The following is a 23,656-nucleotide window of genomic DNA, read 5'->3' as shown; positions in this document are numbered from 1 at the left end:
TTACTGAAAAAGATTAGTGACAAACTTTACTCGTGATCCATGACCTAAGAACATAGCAATTTGGTGACTCATTTCCTCGAGAGAGTCCCTTATGTATTACTTCCTGTTTTTCAATGTCACCACCGCGAGATCAGAGTGTCAATTTCTTTGAAACAAAACTGTCTTTCATTTCTCGGAATTCTTTCTCTTTCATAATGTAGAAAGTAGTATAGAGTTGGCGTGTTTGAGCTCATTTTGATGACATGACACCTTTATTATTGACTTAACAAGGAAACTTAAAGCGCAGGCAAAGTTAAACTTCGCCAATTGCCTCAGCCATCCGTCATGTCTGCTGATTTCAAGCGCCATTTCATTTTCTTTATCTTGCCTTCTATTTTCACTGCAGCTAACTGTTCTCCAGGTAAATGTTTTATTATATCCTTTGTCTCATTCAAGCTTTTCTTAGATTTTTTCTTTGTTCCTTTATTACTCCTAGATCCCCTCCGCCCTAGATGAGGGCTTTTCTGCAAATAGAAACGTAAAACCAAAAACGCGCACAACGTTTTTCCATTTGCAGTTTTCCCCTAAACGTTATTACGAAGAGTTATGATATCCATGCTATATCTCAATTTATTCCAAAACAATTACATCTCCAAGCGATTAGATATCTTGTATATAAAACCCATTTTTGTCTTCGCGCAATCACCTATACCGTTTGAATGTAAAGTAAATTTCAATCAGTTTCTGTAATCTTATATAAGTCATATCGCACAAAAATTACACCGAAAAATCTTCGTAGCATTGTGTTTTGGGAAAAACATATTTATAAGTCGTCAAGTCATTTCCGCACACTTTCACGGGTCACCTGTTTTGTACCAAACTTTGTTTGCACTGTTTGCTGAATGTTATTTTTCATCATCATTCTCGTCTTTGTTTCAATTTGTTCAATCCTTTGTTATTCTCGTGATCTCTTTCAATGAGCTATAACTTTTTAGCATAATTATCACTGTCTTCATTCGATCCTTCTCAATTAAGACAAAAAAATGAAACCTTATTAATCTGCGAGCTTATTACAACCAAGAGAAGGCTAGTATAAACCAAACAGAAAAGGAATTTAGAAATAATTAATTTGAGAATTTTTGCATCCAACCATTTTTTTAGCTTGTTTAACTAGGGGTGATGACTCTTTACGGTGAACGTTTGAATTTTTGATAATTTTATGGCTATCAGTCAATTTTGTTCGGCTGCGATTAGAAAAATATTTACGGTTTATCCCTAACGATGAAAGTTTGTTTGTATTTTCGTCTAACGGCTGATTTATTTGGCCTTTTTTTTGTAACGGTTAGCCTCTTTGAGCCCCTCTTACGGAGAACTCTTTCAATTTTCCCTAATGTGCCTCAGAATAAAAGCTATTTAGTGTACCATGTTTATTGATTGTACTGTACAGTCCGCGGAAGCTGAAAAAAAATCGCCTCTCAATATGCAAATACCTAAGCGGTCTTTAAAAGCGTTCATTTCTTGTTTACCTTCAAACACAGAGATGCTGGTTAACAAGCAGAGCGAGTAGGTTCATGCTTTAGATTAAAGCCGCCGCTTGTTAGAGTTGTTTTCCTCAAAATTACATTAATATTTTCTGCGCAGTAGCATAGTTGAAGTGGTGATGAAGTGGACGTGAGGCGATTCTCCTCTTCATCCAAAAGCTGCTGAACTGATTTCAGGCGCCCTTCCAGATAATTCTTACAGTCGGACAGTCGACTTGTTCCCAAATACAGCATCGAGAAAAAAAGTTTTTGATCCTCCCTTTCCCAGATTTCTTAAGTGTTTAATTTGTCTTTACAATTGCGTCGGAAGTGGCTGAAACAACGTAAGCTTGTGGTTTTTCGCACTGCATCATGAAGTGCTTTCTCCCAGTCGGTTATGAAACCTTGTCCTTTTGTACTTAGTACTTACTTACTCAGTGGATAGACGGGAAGCATTAAATTTGTTAATAAACTTAAATTCTTCTGATTAGTTTATAACGTCTGCTATAACGTCACATGAACTGTAGTCGACTTTAATTTTTATCCTGAAAAGATGCACGCACCTCGTCAGGCATCTTGCGCTTTTGCACTTGCTGAGAACTTGACGGGATTCTAATATCTGCAATAAAAACAAGGAACACCTCGCTAAATCATTTTCAAGACTTTCAAAGGAACAACTCGATCCGTGAATGTACTAAAATAGATGACACCCGCAGTTAACTTCAAGCTCTTAAGTTTCTCCGCTTGCACTGGATCGGCGCGGCCGAATGGTTTTTCGACAGCAGCATCATGAACTGCAATAAAAATTTAAAAAATACCCGACCCCGGTGGCTAGTTTCTAAAATTTACATGCGGTTTCCTGTTATACCCTTCTAGACAAAAATTGTCGGTCACCAGGATTATTAAAGTTAACATTAATTACACAACTTTACACACAGGAAATTCACTTACTTGATCGCTGGAAGTGCTCGTCCCATCGTCTGTCACTTTGATGATGAGGTCATCCTTTTTGGAGTCAAAAAAAGTGTCAATGTCAGCGCAAAACAAAATTCATTTATTTTAGCAATTAAATTTGCATATCTAACATAGCGCCTTAGATAATAATTAACCTGTTCAAATATTTTGCGTTGCTAGTTTCTGACATAAACATGCGGTTTCCTCTTATGTCCTTCTAGACAAAAATTGTCGGTGACCAAAATTCTCAGGTTAACCATAATGATACAACTTTACACACAGGATATTCACTTACTTGATCGGTGGAAGTGCTTGTCCCATCATCTGTCACTTCGATGATGAGGTCATCCTTTTTGGAGTCAAAAAAAGTGTCAATGTCAGCGCAAAACAAAATTAATTTAATTTAGCAATTAAGATACATATCTAACATGGCGCCTTAAGTAATAGTTGACCTGTTCCAATATTTTTCGCCGTTTCTCCTCACGAGAAGCAGTTGGAGTACTCAAGATCTACAGCTGGTTTTACAAATTATATGAAATGTTTCATTTTCCATCTTATTATCAACAAGTTGGCGACGCTTCTTGGGCATTTTGAAACACAGATGTACACACCTTTTTGGAAAAACGTCAACCGAATTGGAAAAAGCGCCCTTTTTACGACAAAGCTAAAGTTTAAAAAATAAATTTAAAAAATAAAATTATTTTCTCTCAATTTTTCAAAAAGAAACTGTCGCTCGTCCTGGTCAGTGGCCTTAAGTTGTGGACAAGGATTGAATTAAAGAGCGACGGACTTTTCAAGGACGAGGATAAACTTTGGCACTTCTTACTGGTTTTCGAGTGTTTTCCTGGCCTGACCTGACAAACGACTCGTCTTTTACTCCGTGTGAACGTGTACACGACGTAGATGCATTACCCGGGGTCATGCTCCAGGAGAATAACATCTTGAAGGGACTTAATAATTCATCTGATTTTGGGGTTTTAGGGGGGAAGGGGGGAGGGGTTATGAAGAGTAGCCTTTTTCTCGAGTAAAAATTTAAAAGGGATGCCACTAAAAAAATAATTTTGTTTCAAACAGGGATTGTAGCGAAATAAAACCCCTAAATAACAACGTAACCTTCAAAAATTTTCAAAAACCCGACAGAGTTTGCTATGGTGAAAAGACAGAAAAATATTTTTGATGATAGCTATCAAATAGGTAAAGGTAAGAAAATGATAAATCAACAAAAAATTGCCCCTTTTCTTATCACCAAATTATAAGACATTTCCGAAAAGTGGCGATATTATCAGAGAACATTTCCCCAATTCTAGGGATATACTCAGTAGTAAAAAGCAATAAAACTCCTTTACCACTTCCCAAACATTGGGAAGTGGTGACGAGACACTTCGAACAGTGTTATGAATAGCGTGATAACATTTACCTGATTATCACTGCAAAAGACTGGGCCTCAGATGCTTTAACTCCACTAACTGTCGAACGGTTCCACAATCACTGACACAAAGCGCGGTAGCATTCAAGGGAAATGGATTCATAAACTTTGAGCAGTCCATTTCCATCTCCTACACAAGGTTCCAGACCCGGGTGAGTATCCAGTATGACAATTAACGTGACAGAGATCCAATTAGAAATCAAAAGGGCTCGTAAGTGTAAATCGACAAGAGTGTTTGGCCATTTGCGAGCTCCTGCATTTTCTATTGAAGTTGATCTGTGCTCACCTCAGCCAAAACTCCATCAGCGTATGGCAGCTCTTCTGTAAACTCGAACTCATTCTTTAGATGGTTGAGATCTCTCGTAAGTTTGTTGGCATCCAAGACGGTATACAAGCATGACAAGTCACGAATTTTTTTAATTCTAAGGGATAACTAATGATCATCTCCGTTGCAATCTGAGGTATGTCATTCAAACATGTTCCTAGACTGCTCTTGTTACCAGAGGCACCTAAAATAGCGTCGCATATTTACAATGCAGGGAAAACAAATGCGTTGGTTGCATCGATGGGCACTCCTACGCCAGAAAGGGGGCATGAAGGACTTTCAAGGGATATCCTCGTTACGATTTCATGGTCAATGACATCAATTGTAGTGACTTGGCTTACAGGCAGGTGAGTATTCACACAAAAAGAAGGCACAGTATTTTCCAGCCTGTCAAGAACATCTTCCATGGAACATCTTCCTGTTTGCGTCAAAATCGTTACATTCTTGATGTAGATACAAGATATTTATCCATACTGTAGCATGTTGCATTTAAAGAGCTTGCAGTGCTGCGGACTCTGTCGACGTCGAAATATTTCTCGCAGATTGTCCACAGGTTCTTTCAAAGGGTGCGTGGACATTTCTTGCCTCAACTCCCCTTGGTATGGATATCCCACAGAAGGATTAACGAGGACGAAAAGAATCATTCCATAAGCCCAGCTGTCGGCGGCCTTAAGGGTAGCTTCGTTTGGTCTTAATTCCGGCAGCAAAATTTCAGGTGACATGTATGCGGGAGGGCCTCGATGGAGTTCCTGCGCCCCCGATGAAAAAATGGTTTGATTTTGAATGATGTTTGAACGGCCTTCCCCAAAATCTGCAAGTTTGCATACGACAGGACTGTTTTCCCACATGTACATAAATTTTAATTCATCACCCCACACTGACATGAATGTTATGGTCGTTACTCAAAAGAATGTTCGCCGGTTTCAAGTCCCTGTGTGCTATTTCATTTTCGTGTGGAAAATTCAAGCCAACTGCAACTTCTTTTGCGACATGCTCGAATCCTTTAAATTCGAATTGCAAATCGGCGTGAGAAAAGAAATCTAAGAGGGAGCTAAGAACTCTGTCGTCTTCAAATGGCCGAAAGGAGAATTTGACATACTCAATCATTAGTCAAAATGGACTAACTGATATCGCTATAAACGACACAATGTTTGGATGGCCATTTATGCAGTTCAAATGCCTTGCCTCCTTTGCGAACTCCCTTTTATTACCTCTGATGTCTCGAGGAACTTTAACCACGACCTGTTGACTTTGACCGTCTTGTTGATTGTAATGCCCAACCTTCACTACACCATAGCTGCCATAACCTATTTCCTTTTGATCTTTGAAATATTCCATTTAAATTGCGACATTCGGCCATGCTTTGGTTTCGGCCGCGCTGAGCATACCACAGGACAGGAAATTCAACAAAAAGCGATTGCATTTGTTTGGGGATACTCCATATGTTAATTTACTGAGACACGCCCCATGGACTTACTTGGAATAAAATCGCCATCGCTCATGGGTTTTCAAAGAAATGAGTGGGTTTCGAATAACTGATTCATGGCCGATTGTATTTATAAGGGATAATAAGACCCAAGAATCAATCGTGGTCATACATGCCGCATGTCATTAATATGCAAATATGATTATCTAATCAAAGTTCATGTAACTTAACCCCGTTGACCTTAAGTTTTGTGCGCCACAACAAATGATCTATGACAAGGCGAGAACCGACCTCCATAAAAAGGTATAACTGGACAAACCACAACATATCCAACGTCCCAAAGGTATTGTGGAAAGTTACAAAAGCTTTACCATGCGAAAGAAGATGAACTGAGCTGGTCATGAATTGTTGCCCTTTTAAATTATTACTCCTTGAAAAAAACTACCGGAGGTCACGCACGATAGCCGCGATCGAAAAACTGACCTTAAAAGTTGCGTTTAAAGTTTCCCGAAAATTGAAAACAGGCAACTTGTTCTAGCAGAATGTATCAAAACGGCCTTTCGCTCGAAACGCGCACATCGAAAGCATTATCTGCTGCGCTGACGTAAGTCACTGTTTATTACGCACTCGGTAACTCGACCCCGTCCTCACTAATGAGAAACAGAAAGCTCACTTTTTCTTTCTGAATTAAATAGACGGTGTAAATTTAGAAGTGAAAAGTTTACTTATCTATATTCAACGTTTAATTTTGCAGCTCAATAGCCTGCACGTAAACACGTCAAGTAAAATTTGCGATCTCCCTAGCTGTAGCTCCTCTAGATTGTAAAGATCACTTTGGCCTCTTTTTTCCTTTTAAAATATCCCGTACCCAAAAGTTTTTCGAGGAGTCTTAGGTCTTAGGTCTTAGCTTTTGTGACACCCTTCACCACATGGGTATTGTGACGAAATCTTCGTTCTTTTAGGACGACGATTGGACGATATATCCCCACATACCATCAAATTTCTCTGCGAGTTTAAGCTGCTTGTCCCTTTGACCGTGTATTGCACTCTGAGCGCCAGAAAGTGCCTGGCATGAGATTTAAACCTGCCATTCGGTCGAAGAGTTGAGTGGGAGGCAAGCCCCAGCAGCTCGAGTGATGTTGAAACCGTCTGTGGGACGCTAAGGGCTTGTTTCTTGAATGTGATGATATTATCCAGAATTATAAATACAACTGTGAACAGAAAGACTAAAGGTTTTAGGTAGCATCACTAAACACGTTCGGCCGCAGTTGCATCATATGCCATTCCTTTGCCGACGCAAGCTGTCCACAAAATGCCTCGGCTAAGCCGGTCAAATTGTACTTTTAAAAGATTCTCTTAAGAAGGTCCACAGTTTATATCAGTTAGTAGGCGAAAGAGGAAAGCCAAACTGTCAAATTCAAGCTCGTCCTCTTTCACTTACTTAGTGAGGTGTTAATTTAAAATTATTTTTAGCTGTCTCAAAAACACAACCGTTAGACAGAAGAAAAAAGCGGAACTGTCAAATTCAAGCTCGCCTATTAAATGACATAGTGAGATGTTAATTTAGAATTATAATTAGCTGTCAGAAAAACACATTAGAGGAATGAAATATCTTCCAATCATTATAGTGTTGGTTAATTAACACCTTTTTCAATTGGACTCCCATCTTTTAAGCTGGGTTAACAACACTAGGATAGACTCTCACACAAGTGTTAGTTCGACTGTTATCCTCTTGTAACAGTAGAAAGAGTTAGAAAGAGTTTAGTTGAAGATCGTTTGGTTTAGAGAAAGAAAAATCTTACCATCTCTCATATTTCAATCTACAGTTAGGTTTGTTTATTACACGCGACGTGATCACATGGCATCCTGACCGAGAGAATTTCTAAAACTATAAGATTTCCATACTCTGTTATGAAACACCCTTTAGGATAGTCAACGTAACAATCTTGATAGTCTGTAATTGCTTGCAATCTATTAAAATATTTGCAACCATCTCCCGCGGCCACTACAATATTTTCCTTCCATGAAACAGGCAAACATCTCGAGAGATAAAATATTAGTTAAATGTAAAATTCTTCAAATCATGTTATAACTTTAAATTCTAATTCGTTGCATTAGCTGGTGTTTGGCTTCACTTTTTATACCAACAAACTGATGGAAACAAATTAACATAATCATGTCACGCCATATATCAAGCCGGATATTTTTTTATTAGGTTTTGATGGTCCACGGAAATGTTTAGTATGTAACTGAAGGATGTCGTGGTCCATAACAGTATAAAATAATTAATGATGGAAACAAATTTCCAGAAAGGAGGGCCAGTTCATTGCGTTCCGTGTGCAAATTATCAAAAGAAACTTTAAGAATTCTTTCAGAGTGTATGCGTCTTGTTTTGAAAATAACACCGAAACATAGTTTTGCTTGTTGGTGTGTCCTTGTAAGTAACGTGGAATGTCTGTAAGGACCAGAGTGTCAATTTTTAATTTTTGATCTTCTCCACACTGTGCGTGGCTCATGGCCTGATTCAACGATAATTATTGAGGAGTCGCCATCTAGTCACTTTTGTTTACTTTGTAAGTCAAGGAGCGTTACCACACGGATCATGTTTATGCGACGTTTTAGGACAGCTTGGGATCCATTAGGAAAACCTAAAATCTTCAACATAGAAGATAAACAAACAAATTTTAGATGGTCAAAGTGATATCTTGAACGCAATTAAGCAAACACGCGGATTTGCGTTGTTTTAAAGATGTTATTAGATGAAAGTTAGAGAGATACCTTCGGTTTTGAGGCAATCGGTGACCTCATTGGTGTAAGTACTGTGCACTGATATGCCTTTTTGGCCCGATTTACGCCTGTATTTTTAGAATTCTTTCTTGAAAACAGGGTGGTCTAACCAAAAATAAACTTTGGCTTGTGGCGACACAGCTATTTTTGAAATATGCCTTGAATCCTTTTCATGGGCGAAAAAAAAAAAGAAAAAGATAAAAGAAAAAGAAAACTTTCGACGGGAAGTCAAGAGGACTGCTCTTAGCGAGAGCGGCACTCAATGTATGGTTGTGACTTATATAGCATTCAGTGCGAAAAAATACTAAATCCTATCTACTTAATTAGTTATTTAGTTTTTTTTTCGTCTCTTTCTTTGCGTGTTATCCGCCCTTTGCGCTGCCTCATGCTTGCCTCCGATCGACTAAAAAACGCAAGGAAATACTTCTTTTCTGCAGGTTATAATAGTTGAGACTGGAGCTGGACTCGTGGTGTTAAAGTTTACTAAGTCTCATTAACATAAAAGTGTAGTAGTTTAACTTTCCAAATTTTGAAAGAAAAATGATATTAATTGTGCATCGTTAAAGAGAGAGCGCTTTTTAGGGAAGCGTTTGCAGGAAAGACTGAAAAGATATAATAACATTTATGTACACCCCTGAGATCAAATTCGCATTTAAGAAAAGATGAGGTATTTACTAACTTCTTTAATACGCATTACCCTAGCAGTTTTTGGGAAGAGTTGTGATTGAATAAATAACGGAACAAATTATTTGCTAAATTATAAAAAGGGTACCTTATTAAAAAATTGTAACAGATGTATTTAGCTATTCGCTGAAAATGCTCCATTGACCCGATTATCAGAAAAGAACACTGCGGACCACCGAGTAACAGACGTTAGACGAGGTCTGTTTTCTATAGATGAGTTCCGTTATTTGAATGTGCCTCGAGTTGGAATTTTCTCGGTGCGCGACGACTTGGAATGTACCATGAGATGCCTACAACATCCTTCTTGTATTTCTGTGAACCTGGCCCTCGAAATAAGACTGTGGTGTGAGTTATTGTCATCTGATAAGTACAGCAACCCCAAGGAATTCAGACAAAACGAAAGCTCATATCACTATCACATCGTGGTAAGGACTCTCCTCTGAGTTTTTTCATATTTCAAAGCAGCCTGTCCCGGGAAACACTCTATAATATATTAATTGCAGCCTTAATTAAGGAAACGTCATCAGAAATGAATGATCACTAACTTCTCTTGGGATTAAAACAATCACCCAATTACCTTCTTCCGGAGTGAACGTTTGTCTTCCCCCAAGACTAAATGAGATGTGCTTTTTCCGATTATCATTTCACTCGTTCTCATTTCATTTGTTCATCCCCTCATATTCTTAGATATACCAACCACGACCGAACTCCACAGAAAAAACGATCTTTGAATCGAATGGCCATTGTATAAGTTTCTCTTGAAATATGAATATTGTGAATAATGCAAAAGCAGTTCATGTGTGACTTTTCAACACACTTGCATAGTACGTTGTTTAAGCTAAGTCGTGTCATATTGAGCGTGAAAGTTCTTTTTTTATCTCTCTCTTTCTTTCGCAAGAACATGTGTGCTGACAATCCTTGCGCGAACAACGCCACTTGTCGAAGCAGTTTTACAGACAATCTTTATCAGTGTCTATGTCCTGCTGGATACAAAGGTTCGAGGTGCCAATCAGGTAAACAAAAAAAATTCCTCTATATCGTTCAAGTGAGATCTTCAATTCAGTTATTAAGAACTATTCAAGTCGTAGACTAGCTAAATGAACATGTGAGAGAGAGTGAAAGCGAGAGACACACAGAGGAAAGTAAACTGACATGATATTTTCTTAAATCTGAAACTGGCGTCTAAGATTTGAAAACTCATTCTAATTGTGGGCAATTAAATTAAAATATAACTACAATGAACTTTCATACGAATAAATTTGATTTAGTATTAACGAGATTAAAAAGAATGGCAAATGATTACCAGCGATTCCACGTGACCCACTAATTAATTTGTTTGTTTCTTCGCTTGCTGTTTCTTTTTTTGTCTTCAGACATCGATGAGTGTGCCGAAGGGATTCACAATTGCAGTCCCCATGCCTTTTGCAACAATACCAAAGGGTCTTATTACTGCGCATGCAGGCCCGGATTCACTGGGAATGGCCGAAAATGTAAAGGTACATGCAAGCGTTAACTTTTGTACACATTAAGCTGAGAGGGGTTCCTATGAAATAACTTTCTGATGAAAATGTCAACGCACTGCAGTAAACATAACGCGTAACGCAAAGCACATAGCAAACAGCGCATGAATTCACAAGTACATGAAATCAGACAACTCTTATGATAAGAGAGAAGAGTACTTCGTGGGTTGATACCTTGAAATCTGGGAATGAAAAAGAGTAGAATGATCAGTAATTCTTTAAACACAAATGAATTAGTTACTTGGAGAGCCATCAGTTAATTAGCAACTGTTAAGACTGAATGAAAATGATTGTTATCAATTATCAGTGACACGCTCCTCTTTTAAAGGATTTAAAGTAACATGCATGCATGCTACCCAAGAAAGTCTTTTAGAAAAGAAGATGTTTCAGTTCAACCAGGATGCTGAAATATAATAATAATAATAATAATAATAATAATAATAAAACCACTACAACATTAGAGAGACAATATAATTTTATAATTCTAATCAAAGGCACTTTTAAACTAATTCCAGGATCTACTTCTTGTAAAGAAATTCATGAAAAGGACACGTAAGTAGAATTGATATTCGGATATTATTTATTCAGTACATCAAATATTCCGCTTGCCCGCAATTACTTTAAGCTCATCACGTCACCGAATATATTCCAATTTTCAGGCCACATTCCATACGCGAAGAAAGTCCGTTTAAATTCGATTCACTTTGGTGTTCGATTCACCTTTGCCTCCCCACGCCTGTTCAATTCCAGGTTAAATAACAGAGCATTGTTGCTACGAAGGCTGTTGTTTATATTCTGCAGTTGTTGACGTCGTCTTTTGCTGAGGGATAAATTTTTTACTTGCTTATTTATTGAATCATCATCATTACCACTTATTATCTTTGCCATTATCATTTTCATTGCCACCGATGTAGCTATGATAATTATCTTTAAAAGCTCAAGTTCTATTTCACCATCATTGTTTTCATCGGTCGTTGTATTTCTTTTTTTTTTTATTCAAAAGATCCAATATGAGTGGTGTGGTTACCCTTCTTGTTGACTCCCAACCATTGTCCGTTTTCTGTCACATGGGAAATTTTGGGTGTGGAGATGGTGGATGGACACCAGTCATGAAGATTGACGGCAGAGAGGTGCATAATTTATTAAATAATTCATTTCCAGAGTAAACCCGCTCTCTTTCAAAACGTTGCAAGTTAAAAACGTGCTTGTTAGATATGAATGCCTTCAGTTGTCTTTCATCGAGAAGGTAATACATGAAGAAAAGACTTCGTTCAAGACTTGTTGTGTGTAGTGACTGATGAAAAAGGATGAAAAAGAATGTGTAAATATATCCTAACATATTTGTCTCTAGTATCATGTAACAGCTAGATAAGAAATACGCATCACTAAGATCATAATTCGGTTAATGGGAAAAAAATGATGCTACTAACTTTTAGATAAACACAGGGTCAGATGATTATTCTAAAGACGGGAACGACAGTACCAGTTCATTTCGTTTCGTTACCGTAAATCTTACAAAACTTAATAAACACAATGATAACAAAAATGATGATTATGTTGATCAAAGATCAACTGACAATACTTCTCCTTTGAAAAAACGTCATTTTAAAAGTGAGAAAAAATTTCGGGATTACTGAATTTGTCTATGTGATGAATATTAAAGAAACAATGACGGAAGTATCTTAATCTTCTTTAGACCACTTTTCACTATAATGCACCTTACTGGAGTAATTATAAAGAATTCAACCTTGCCGGAGGAGAAACTGGGTTCGACGGACAGGAATCAAAGCTACCCACCTACTGGAACACATCCTTCTCCAAGATCTGTCTCGGTATGAAGATCGACCAACAGCTCAAGTTCATTGTCATCCACAAGCAAGCTGACTCTCTGTTCTCACTGATCGCTGATGGGCAATACCGCAACACCTCACTGGGTCGTGACAAGTGGAAAGAGTTGATAGGTTTGCAAGGCTCATTACAGGACGACTGCAACAAAGAAGGGTTCAATATCGTTTGTAGTAACATTCAAACTTCTAAAGCCAGAATTGGTATTGTTAGCAACAACGAGAATAAGTGTGACTCGTGCGACTCAAGGATCGGATTTGGCACAGGGGGTTCCCCTAACAATTCAAACACGTGTGGTAACGAGGCCGTTTTTGTAAAAAATAATGGAGACAGTCACATCAATGCCATGGGATACATCTTGGTACAATAAGTACGACTAATGTTTTGCAAAAAATCTAATAAGTCTAATCGCCAATATACAGTTTTCCCTGTTTCAAGCGCAACCCCTCGGATAGGGACTTATGTCCGTGTATAACTTTGGTTTTACTCTGGCTCAATCTTTAGCCACTTATTAACTCTATATAGGTAAATTTCAGATACCAAGTTAAACACTTTTTTTATGTAAAACGGCATATAAAACAGCATTTAAATATTCTGATAACAGAGGTGTCAAACTCGCTTACATTGTCGCAGAAATTATTATTGCCTAATAATGTTTTCCAATATTATCCGGAAATTTCAGAAGGTGTAACCTTTGAGGAAGAGGTGGACGGGTCCAAGTCTCTCCCACTGCGTTTGGGTTGTTATGTGTATCACTATAATCCGTAAAGTAAATGAACAGCTATGCTTTCTGGCATAGCTGAAATTGAAACGATACTTCAATAAATTTCATTGCCTTCAGTGAGACGTAGTTGCACAGTTCTGGACTTATCAGCTAAGTTCGGGTGGGGCACTTATCTGAGAACTACCTTGGACTTACTGCTTAGATGCTACGATTTTCCCTAAGCAATCTTGTTTCTCCATTACATCTCCCGTTTTACACAGATGCCCTCTATTCTACGCTCTTACCTCTTCCACTTTGTTTACCCTTTCGTTGCAAATCTCTCACCTCCCTTTCTTCGTGACAATAAACGAAGCAAAATAAATTTCAAACCCGCAATAATACTTTTTTTAGGAAATGTTTCGGCATGCCTTCATTGGTTCTTTATGTCGTATACGTTTAAAATTAAGCCCAGCTAGAAATATTTTTTAAAACCCAATTAATATCTCAGCAGACGCCGAAAAGTTCAGAGTCTGGTGTACCACCTCACACACACACACACACACACACGCACACACACACATATATATATGTATATATATATATATATATATATATATATGTATATGTATATGTATATGTATATATATATGTATGTATATATATATATGTATGTATATATATATATATATATATATATATATATATGTATGTATGTATGTATGTATGTATGTATGTATATATATATATATATAAGCCAATCCTCCACACCCTTACTCGCTGCCCTTTAGTGTTTCTTGAAAGCATTGGACTGAGTCATTCGCCCGTTTTTTTGTTGTTTTGTTTTTTTTGCTTTCTTGTTGCTGCAGTCTGTATCTAATCTCTGTAGTATCGTCAGACTGTTTCGCTTTGATTGGTTCCAAAACTCGAGGAGCCTCGCGCTTTAGACCAAGAACGTCACCGCAAGTTTTATTTTTCGCCGACTCTTATGGGCATCGAGACTGTCCAAACGTCCCAACCTTTGTGGTATTATTTGTAATTTACCAACAGCATCTGAACACACGTCAATAGCCATTGCTTTTTTTTTTCCTTTAACATAACCCCACGCTAAAAAAATGATGATGAATAATTATGGCTCGGTGAAACATGAACTCGAATAAGGTTACAATAGGTAGAATATTGCATTACAGTCAATTTATATATGATGGTATAGTCTAGATGTGTAAAATCATTGTATTTGAAAACGACTGGATTGGAATAGGCCATTTTACAGTTGTGTACTCAGTTACTAAGCCTTTGATTTGGAGTGAGGGTGAAAGTGACCTTGTTGTCATCGAGACCAGTATCTAGCTAGCATGAGTTACATTTGAAAAGCAGGAAGGTTTGTATCATAACAAGGTCAACCTTAGTCTCACCCGCCTTCAAAGGTTTGGCAACCAAGCACACAGCTGTGAAATGGACTATTGTGAATTTTGCATCTGTGCGTTCCTCGCTGGCTTCTGCCTACGTTGAGTTTACAACTAATTTACCTAAAGTCACAGAGTAGAGTTAAGTTCAGAGTTCTTTTTGCTTTGAGACTTTTCAAAATTCTTCGTCATGAATGCGAACGTTCACATTTTGTTAGAGCCTGTACTAGAGCATATTCGCGACTCAACAAGTTGTGATACACGAATCCAGCCATCTACATTGATTAAATCTTTTATAGATCGAGTCGTATCCACTTACCAATGTCTGTGCGGAAGAGATATTTATTTATGGATCTTTATTTAGCAGTCCTAAAAAGCGATCGGAACGGGGTTGGATCTCAGCAACACGTTCTTAACGCAGACCTCAGCGATCGATCACAAATAATTGTGCAAGTTAGATGTCTTGGGGCCAAAGGACAATCCAAGTGGAGAACAGGAAACCGTTCACGAAGAGTTCAAAGAGAAACTAACCAGGAGTTCAAAAGGCTGGTACGATACGAGCCTGCCTTGGAAAGGGAATCATCCTCCCCTACCGAACAATCACACAGGAAGTTTAAAACGTCTCAAAAATCTTGTGCGGAAGTTAGAGATGCAAGGCGAGCTGGAGAGGTACAACGACATTATCCAGACTCAATTAAGTCAAGGGATCGTAGAACGCGCTGACGAAGTGGTCAAGGACGGAAGAGAGTTCTACATTTCTCATAAAGCGGTCGTGCGCGAGAACGCAGAATCTACAAAGATTCGTATTGTTTATGATGCTTCTGCAAGAGCAAATGCAAGTGTCCCCTCACTTAACGAGTGTCTCGAAATCGGCCCTCCACTACAGAGCCAGCTTTGGAACGTGCTGATACGAAATAGGTTCTATCTCGTTGCAATAGCTGGCGACTTAAACCAAACATTCTTGCAAATTCGCGTCCGAAAAGAAGACCGAGATGCCTTACGCTTTCATTAAATAAAGGATCTGGCAAGCAAACAGGTAGAAACCTTGCGATTCACTCGAGTACTCTTTGGTTTGGCACCGTCTCCATTGCTCTTGGCCGCAGTTATCAAAGAACATCTACATCGATACAAAATGGTGAACCCAGAACTAGTGGAGGAGATAGAGCGCAGTATGTACGTAGATGATTTAATCAGTGGCGGGGAGACAACAAAACAAGCGTTAGAAATAAAGATGACAGCCACAGCAATCCTTGGTGTGGCGACTTTCAAGCTGCACAAGTGGCATTCCAACAATCAGAAGTTAGAAGTTGAAACTTCGACTTCAGATGAAGAAAGTCAGCGTTACGCCAAACAGCAACTGGGAACCAGAAAGGGCGAATCAAAACTGCTAGGAGTACCCTGGGACAAGGAAAAGGACGAAATTCGAGTCAGCTTCCCGATTTCAACCGCTGAGCCGACAAAAAGGGGCATCCTTAGAAAAGTCGCAAAAATCTACGATCCACTCGTTCTGGCTTCACCCGTGACCCTCTCTGGGACTCACGATTCCTCGTTTAAAACTAGTGGCTGGACATATGGCTGCAAACCTAGTACAAAATATGAAAGAAGTCCTGAAGGGTTTTCCCGCAAAAAGTGTTTATGGTTGACTGGATAGCACAGTAGCACTGCATTGGATCCGTGGGAATGGCGACCCAGACAGTTCGTGGGAAATCGAGTGAGGACGATCCAAGAAAAACAAACGTGCGAGAAAGAAAACAGAGAACAACGACGTCTTCGATGAGCTGCTGGAGAAGCACAAGCTGTGGCGTGTGTTGCGAGTGGGTGCCTGAATCGGGAGATTCCTCCACAACATAAGAACCGTCCGTAAACAGAGAGTCGTTGGTCCCCTTATAACTGAAGAAATACAGAAACAGACACTTTATGGATCAAGCGAGGCCAACAACAAGCAAATTCGAGCGAGAAATTTGAAGAAGACCGTTTACAGTTGAATGTGCATGGAAACCAAGAGGGAATTTGAATAGGGGAAGAATTCAAGGCCATCACCCCATCTTTTTGCCAGACTCGTCGCCCTTCACTCGCAAATTAGTTCACCGATCACATGTCGACACCACACGGAGGAGTGGCCCTTACCATGACCAAAGTGCAAGAGCTATTCTGGGTACCGCGTTTAAGAGCACTCGTAGAAAACGTTCTCAAGGCGTGTTCAGGCTGCAAGCGGTTTCAGGCTATGGCACTGGCAAAACTGCCTCCTGGACTCCTATCCACTGACTGCACAGAGGGGAGCACCCCATTTGAGGTTATCGGGATTGATTTTGCAGGGCCCATCAAGTACCGTATCAGAGCCAAAACAGAAGGAAAGGCCTATCTTGCATTGTGTGCATGCAGTCTTACACATGGAATATTCCTGGAAGTACTACCAAACCTGGCGACCAGTGAATTCCTAAATAATAAGTTTACAATGGCTCATCACGCGCCGTGGGCGTCCGGGAAGATATATTCCGACAATGACAAAACCTTTGTTAGCGCCGAGAAGAAGCTCAAACAAGTTATGCATGACGAGAATACACGAGAATACTTAGCACATGAGAACATCAAGTGGCAATTCAAGCTCAGCCGCGCCGCGCCGCACCGCTTTGTTCATCGGACTGGTCAAAACAGCTTTAAACAAGACTATCGGATGCGGAATGTTGACCTGGACAGAGCTGTGTGAAGCGGTACTGGATGTGGAGATTGCTTTGAATAATCACCCTTTATGTTACGTCGAAGACGACATACAGTTACCCGTGCTTACTCCTAACTCACTGCTATTTCTTCGATCAAACCAGCAACCAGAACTGAAACCATACCATCTAAGAGAATTTGATCCGCGCAGAGGAGCTAAATATCTGCAAAGGTGCAAGCAGGCTTTTTGGACCATGTGAACTACCGAATATTTAAAAAGGTTAAAAGAACGACACCGGATGAAACACAAGGGTCAAACCACGCCCTTGGCCAAAGGAGAGGTGGTCATCATCAAGGAGGAGGAACGAAATCGCAATAAATGGACAATTGGATTCGTGGAAGATCTGATTTCGGGACGAAACGGAATCGTTTGAGCTGCCAAACCTCGATCGGGGAAAGGAACACTCGAACGGGCAGTACAACATCTTTACCCACTGGAGCTGTCCTGCGATCGGGAGATTGTATAGACTCCTCCGCAACTCAACCCGAAGCCCCGACATTCAGGCCCAGGAGGGATGCAGCAGTAGCCGCTCCTCATCGCATTCACACATAGATGCTGATTAGAGATATTTAGGAACATTGAACTGATATACTGGACTAACTTTCTATCCCGTTCATTGAATTTCAATTTTTATCGAGTGTGCCATCCGAGTGTTTTTTCTCCGTGAAAAAACAAAAAAACAAAAAAAACAGGGGAGTGTGTGAGAGTGTGAGAGATTATTCAGCGTTAATTGATTTCCGGTTGATTTTTTGCGATAAGTGTCAGATAATTGAGCAACAGGATTATATTGTATCTTTAAAATGAGAGAGACCAGAGCATGAGCCGAGATAGAGGACAGATCAAGTTGATTTTATGAATGAAACGTGAAGTTTCGGCACATAGCAGATTCTTTAGTCTCATTTCCGACACAGAGTTTTTACGAACATGCTTAATTATGAAGAGGAAAATAATATTTTAAATCTTTTTAAATTTTTTCTAATAATTTTTTTTAATAATTTCATTAATTTTGCTAGTTTTCCTAAACATACAAAGTAAAACTATTGATCTATCGAAATATAGGCTATTGTGGAAAACACAAAATAGTTTGGAAAGCGCTCTAGTATCTATTAAAAGATTTGCCTTCCAGCAAACCCTTCAAATCGCTTAAGCTCGCCAGCTACAAGAAAGATGAGAAAGAAATAGAGCGTGAGTTAAATCTACATTGAAGATGAATGGTATCAAAAAAAGGTAAAAATTAAACTGTTTTTCTCGAAAAAAAATAAATTTTTAAGAGCAATAGTCTGTAAATTATGAACTTTTTCGAAAAATCACAGCCACTCAACAACACCAATTTAGCCGAAATTTGGCAGGAAGGGTGATTTTAGCGTCTAACCACGAAATGGGTATCAAAAACTTGCAATTGTTTTTGTTTGGGAAATTATCGATAAAACCGGCCTAGTCTGCCCATAATTGCTCGGCAACATGGCGTATCGAAGGTGTTCTTACGACTTCAACTCGAGTCCTGTCGTAAAGATTTTTTAAAATCTCTTGGGATTAATAAAAAATCTACCCTTTTTCTTTACATCTATTGGAAAAAATGTGGGAAATGACATATTTTGTTGACAAGTTCGAAGGACGTTTTGCGCCGTCTTGAAGAGTGAAAATTTTACCCCAACTTGTTAGCCTGATATCTCCAATGTTACCCAGTGCTGCAATCCAGAAATTGCCATTTACTTGGAAGAGTGTTTGTTCATGTACGAATTGATCTCATTGTTAAAGAAATGTAAAGGTCAAACGAAAAAAGTTATCAATCTATGATGACTTAGCTATATTTGGGACCACCTCCTAATTCAGCTTACCGGTCAGAAATAAAGGTCTAAATACTCATTTTGGCCTATAATAAGATCAATTCTGGAAGTCTTCCTAAAATTATGGAAGTATCTGTTGACTTTTGGCGACAGCAAATATCTCTGAGAGAAATCGTCGCAATGAGATAAATATTTGGTTACCTATTGAATGTAAACAATCTATCTGCCATTAACACTCGGAGGGATTGACTTTGCTTACCGTTTTGAGAACGAAAAATATATAAAAAAAAATTTAAGAATTCAATCAAGGCCTTGAAGGGATTTTGTTGTTGATGCTTTACACGCTGTTAAAATTATTCGAAGTGTGCTCCTACTAAGGGAGTCTGTCCTGCTCTCCTCATAGTATTGCAGATACTGGTTAATAATGCGCTCATTGACCGACATCCTGATAACATTTGGCGTCTGCAGTACTTCCCCGGATGATAGTTTTAGAACCTTTTGACCAAAGGGAAAGTCTTGCGCGTTGTAGAGGCTAGTGAGAAAACTCAGAAAATTATCTGGCTGCCTGAGATCAATTTTACAACGAGGAACGATTTTAGTGCCACGAGTGTCCCACACCTAGGATTTGAGCTGTACTTCCTTACCTCGCAAAACATGTATTTAGTGAGGCCAGGGATGAAAGGTCGTATTTTTTCATAGGTGGAAACATTCGCCATTATAGAAATAATTTGTTTTCTCACGGTTTTACTTGGCGTTGCTGTACGTTTCTGCAAGGAAGATACTTTATAACACTCTGCGATGACCCAAACTTGTTTGTCTTGGTGGTTTTGAATGCTTCACACAATTTTTCGGATCTTCCTAGCTCGTCCCATAACTCACCATGATCCCTTGGAGACAAAGTCTGCAAAATTGCAACCATAGCGTCGCCTGCCTCGGTGATGTTTCTTCTTTTGATTCTCTCCATTGCTGACTGTAGGCCTATGTCCATCATTGTAACTGGGGTTACTCCGAGTTCAACTCCTGTTTCCGGAAGCTCACAACATAATGCCTCTCTGTATCTGCTGCAAGACTTTGTCGTTCCTTAAAGGAATGCCATCCGGTAGTACTTCTGTCGACCTCAGGAGAAAGTGGGACTCGTGAATTGAAGTAATCAATCGCATAGATTGACGAACAGTACACTTTATTGGCTTTTATCTTCATGTTTGTGTTTGTTTAAAATTAAAAGTAACACCATGTCGATTGATTAGTTCTTCTTTAAGTATACCGTGCTTTACTAGCATTAAAACCTAACCTGATTTGTAATTACTTTTGTTTAAAGGATCATCATAACGAGGACATCAAACAAAGGGGTAGTTTTTACTTACATGTCCTGTTTGCTATGATTTGTCAGGTTCCACAGCGCTATCACTGTTCTTGTCGTCATCGCTCCTATTGTCATCGTTAGCAGTATTTCCACCATTATTCTCGTTTTTACTGACATCAATATCGCCAATATCTTTGGGACCTCCCATCGTCATCGTTATCAGCACGGTTCCCATCATCCTCGTTAAAACTAATATTGACATCGCCAACATCTTTGGCACTCCTCCCATCGTCATCGTTATCAGTACGACCACCACCTTTCTCAAGTTAGTCTCCTTCACTTCGCCCTCTGTTCGCTAGCAATCTTTTTCTTTTCCTGCATTCTCTGCAAATAGCTGGAATCATTGTCAAAGTATCATATACATCCTCATTTTCTCTAGTTGAGAAAGAAATAAAAAACTGAATATCTGCTAGCCTCGTGACAGCAACCTCTACAGCAATAGAAAAAGCATCAATTAAACATGTTAACTCCCAATTACAATGAAATCTTCATTTGGTTAGTTTTGGGCAGATCAAGAGTAAACTTACGGATGCTAATAGAAATAATGGCAGCCAACTCTTGATAAAGAACTTTGGTTTGCCCTAGAGAAAGCCCTCTGTTTCCTTTTGGTGGTAGTTTGTTTGTGTGGCCACTAAATTTTGGGGGCATGGAACATCTTTTACTCCTTCATACCCAACGTGTGCCTTAAGCCTCTCGGTGAGGTGGGCATATCGTGATTTCGTCCTTTTCCAACATCAAACTGAAGATAGCTTGAAATACAAAATAAATATAAATTACATCAATTTTTAAAATATTCCAGCCGGTGACTAGAAAAGCTACATGCCATTGACCGCGCAGATCGCTGATTTAATCACGAGTTTAACACCATAACAGTGTCTGGTATATACATCGGATTCCATTACACTTTGGTTGAAACCATATTTTGTCTATTTTTCGGGGCGAGAATTTTCAAAAGTTCGAATGCCCCAGGGGGGGGGGGGTGGAAGGGAAAGTAAGCTTGCTTCGAATTGATCGACGCATTAGCACAAAAGACGCCTCAGTACCTGCTCTAGCCCACAGCAATTGAATTTCGCATCAACGATGTTAAAGCCTCGTAATTGAGCCTTCATGTCTCGAGTACACCATGAAAGGAATATGCACTCGCTCGACGCGATGTAATATGGCAAAGCTCGAGAAACCACACCTGAGTAACATCATTCTATTGGAAATAAAAAGGGAAAATAATCACCGTAATAAGAAGTCTGACTTTTTGTTAGAAACGATAACTTTTCTAATGTTGCAGCTCAAAGAAACCAACATATTTTATCAAACATGATAAATATGGTAGTTACTTAAACAAGGAATGACCTAAAATGATCTCAAATGACTTAAAATGACCTTGAGTTTGCGGCACCGGCAAAATTAGAAATTTTGGGCAAGCCAAAATAAAGTTCTGTGACTAAATAGAGCGTTGGCTCCTCTAGAGTTTTTTTTTGTTTTTTTTGGCTTAAATACCCCATGTAGTCACTTTCACGGCCGTTTCAAGGAGCGTTGTGTAGTGCCACCATGAACAAAGGCAAGCGAGAGGTATGTATGATTTCATCAGTCAATTAAGAAAAACGCCAGACAATCCACTGTTGCTTCTTAATTAAGGTCCTTGAGTTTCTTCCGTTGCTGGCGTGCAAGGCACGTTGGAAGAAATAGTTCGCAAAGTGATCGACCTTAGTGCTCAACATAGCAAGATCAGAGTCTCGGATGTGATTCGAGACGCATGACCTTCTACGGATTCCTACGATATTTAACCAACGAGAGGTTATTTTAGCGACATTTGGTTTGTCACGCATTCCTCTCATAACATTTGCGTTTCGCGGCTGTCCGAGATCAGTGGAGGCACTTAGATCGAAAAAAAGATTGAAAAAAAGCAGAAAATTTTTGGAAAAACCGTTTCAATTTTTGACGAAAACCGAAAACCAAATGCTAAACCACGTAAAATCCGCAAAACGAAATGAACAATCCGATCTGCTCCGGCCGGTCATCCCATAAGGTCATACAAGATTATCTAAGGTCATTTTAGGAATCACTCAAGGTCATTGTAGGTCATTTAGGTCGCTTTGTGTCATTTTAGGTCATTCCTTAGGTCATAAATTTGCATTTACTGTATGACTAGCTGCTGTCAGCAAAAGTATATCAGAGTTGATGAGAATGTTTCTTTAACAAAATCCTTCGTTCTCAAAACGGTGGGCAAAATAAACTATACTAAGCGTAATTGCGCGTGTCTTGGTACAAGCAGGAGTGCCTGTTTAAATTCAATTAGTGATTAAAAAATCATCCCGTTGTGATAATTTCGCTTCAACATTGTTACGTTTGTATTAAGAAGAAAGATGGTTCCAAATTACTAGGAAACGATCTGAACGAAAGGTGTATTTAAACCGTTTTCTTCTGATCGGTGAATTGATCTAAGAGCTTTTAGGACCTAGGTCCTACACATAGCGAGGTAATTACGGGTTGATATATTTTTTCCTCGACAGAGACATTTTCTCCATTTTTTTATTCGTGAAATCTGTTCACCTATGAACAAACATTGGTCATAATTAATGGTAACGTCTGAATCGAGGCAATACTGGAGATATTAGGTTATTAAGTTGGGGTAAATTTTGTCATTGTTCAAAGCGGCCTGAAACGACCTTACAACGTTGGGATAAAATTTTGTTAACACCAGATATTTGCCATTTTTTTTGTAATAAGTATTAAAAGGAGGGAACGATATTTTTATGACTATCACGAAATGTTGAGGAATCTTTTCGATAGAACTCGAGTTGAAGTCAAAAGATCACCCTCGATCCGCCATTTTGGCAAGTATGGGCAGACCAAGTGCGATTTCCAGTTCTTTTCGTAAGCAAAAACAGTTGGAACATTCTTATATCAATTTCGTAATTAGAACCCTAAAACAAGACTTCATGCTAAATCTCAGCCATATCGGTGAAATGAAATGGCCGACGAAAGTTCGAAAGTTACAGACTATCGAACCTAAATGGAATCTTTTAGATGATTTTTTCGTGAACTGTATTGTTTAAAACTGCTGTTTCACACTTATAGTGAACTGCTTCGTCACCGTATTTTCAGCTTCCGTTTTGTTGTTATTTATTGTTATTTTTTTAATTCCCTCAATTCCCCACTTCCTACAGTACCCCTTAAAACTATGTGAAGGCCCCTTCTCTTACCTCGTTTATGCTATT

General features: G+C 39.0%; 4 protein-coding genes across 4 annotated transcripts; all 4 read left to right on the top strand.

Annotated features, from left to right (window-relative positions):
• Positions 1 to 329: 329 nt before the first annotated feature.
• Positions 330 to 12,836, top strand: LOC136282380 (uncharacterized). Its single transcript, XM_066169960.1, has 7 exons — positions 330 to 400; positions 9,258 to 9,526; positions 10,000 to 10,114; positions 10,475 to 10,597; positions 11,137 to 11,173; positions 11,625 to 11,751; positions 12,318 to 12,836. Exons 2-7 carry the CDS (start codon positions 9,383 to 9,385, stop codon positions 12,834 to 12,836), a joined length of 1,065 nt encoding a protein of 354 aa, XP_066026057.1. The 5' UTR covers positions 330 to 400; positions 9,258 to 9,382.
• A 2,385-nt stretch (positions 12,837 to 15,221) lies between these two features.
• Positions 15,222 to 15,584, top strand: LOC136282526 (uncharacterized). The gene has a single exon (XM_066170177.1). The coding sequence runs from the start codon at positions 15,222 to 15,224 to the stop codon at positions 15,582 to 15,584; it is 363 nt and encodes a 120-aa protein (XP_066026274.1).
• A 120-nt stretch (positions 15,585 to 15,704) lies between these two features.
• Positions 15,705 to 16,223, top strand: LOC131793558 (uncharacterized). The gene has a single exon (XM_059110968.2). It carries the CDS (start codon positions 15,705 to 15,707, stop codon positions 16,221 to 16,223), a length of 519 nt encoding a protein of 172 aa, XP_058966951.2.
• Positions 16,224 to 16,667: 444 nt separating this feature from the next.
• Positions 16,668 to 17,279, top strand: LOC131793559 (uncharacterized). Its single transcript, XM_059110969.2, has one exon. The coding sequence runs from the start codon at positions 16,668 to 16,670 to the stop codon at positions 17,277 to 17,279; it is 612 nt and encodes a 203-aa protein (XP_058966952.2).
• The last annotated feature ends 6,377 nt before the right edge of the window (positions 17,280 to 23,656 follow it).

The sequence above is a fragment of the Pocillopora verrucosa genome, chromosome 7 (assembly GCF_036669915.1).
Source record: "Pocillopora verrucosa isolate sample1 chromosome 7, ASM3666991v2, whole genome shotgun sequence".
Classification (NCBI taxonomy): Eukaryota; Metazoa; Cnidaria; class Anthozoa; order Scleractinia; family Pocilloporidae; genus Pocillopora; species Pocillopora verrucosa.
Note: the sequence above shows the minus strand (reverse complement) of the source record. Positions and strands in the feature narration are given on the sequence as shown.

Coding starts and splice junctions, on each gene's coding strand:
- LOC136282380 (XM_066169960.1), top strand. CDS start 9,383: ATGAGATGCCTACAACATCCTTCTTGTATTTCTGTGAACCTGGCCCTC. Junction 11,174..11,624: donor GAAATTCATGAAAAGGACAC/GTAAGTAGAATT, acceptor TTTATTCAAAAG/ATCCAATATGAGTGGTGTGG. Junction 11,752..12,317: donor TGAAGATTGACGGCAGAGAG/GTGCATAATTTA, acceptor AATCTTCTTTAG/ACCACTTTTCACTATAATGC.
- LOC136282526 (XM_066170177.1), top strand. CDS start 15,222: ATGCAAGGCGAGCTGGAGAGGTACAACGACATTATCCAGACTCAATTA.
- LOC131793558 (XM_059110968.2), top strand. CDS start 15,705: ATGGTGAACCCAGAACTAGTGGAGGAGATAGAGCGCAGTATGTACGTA.
- LOC131793559 (XM_059110969.2), top strand. CDS start 16,668: ATGTCGACACCACACGGAGGAGTGGCCCTTACCATGACCAAAGTGCAA.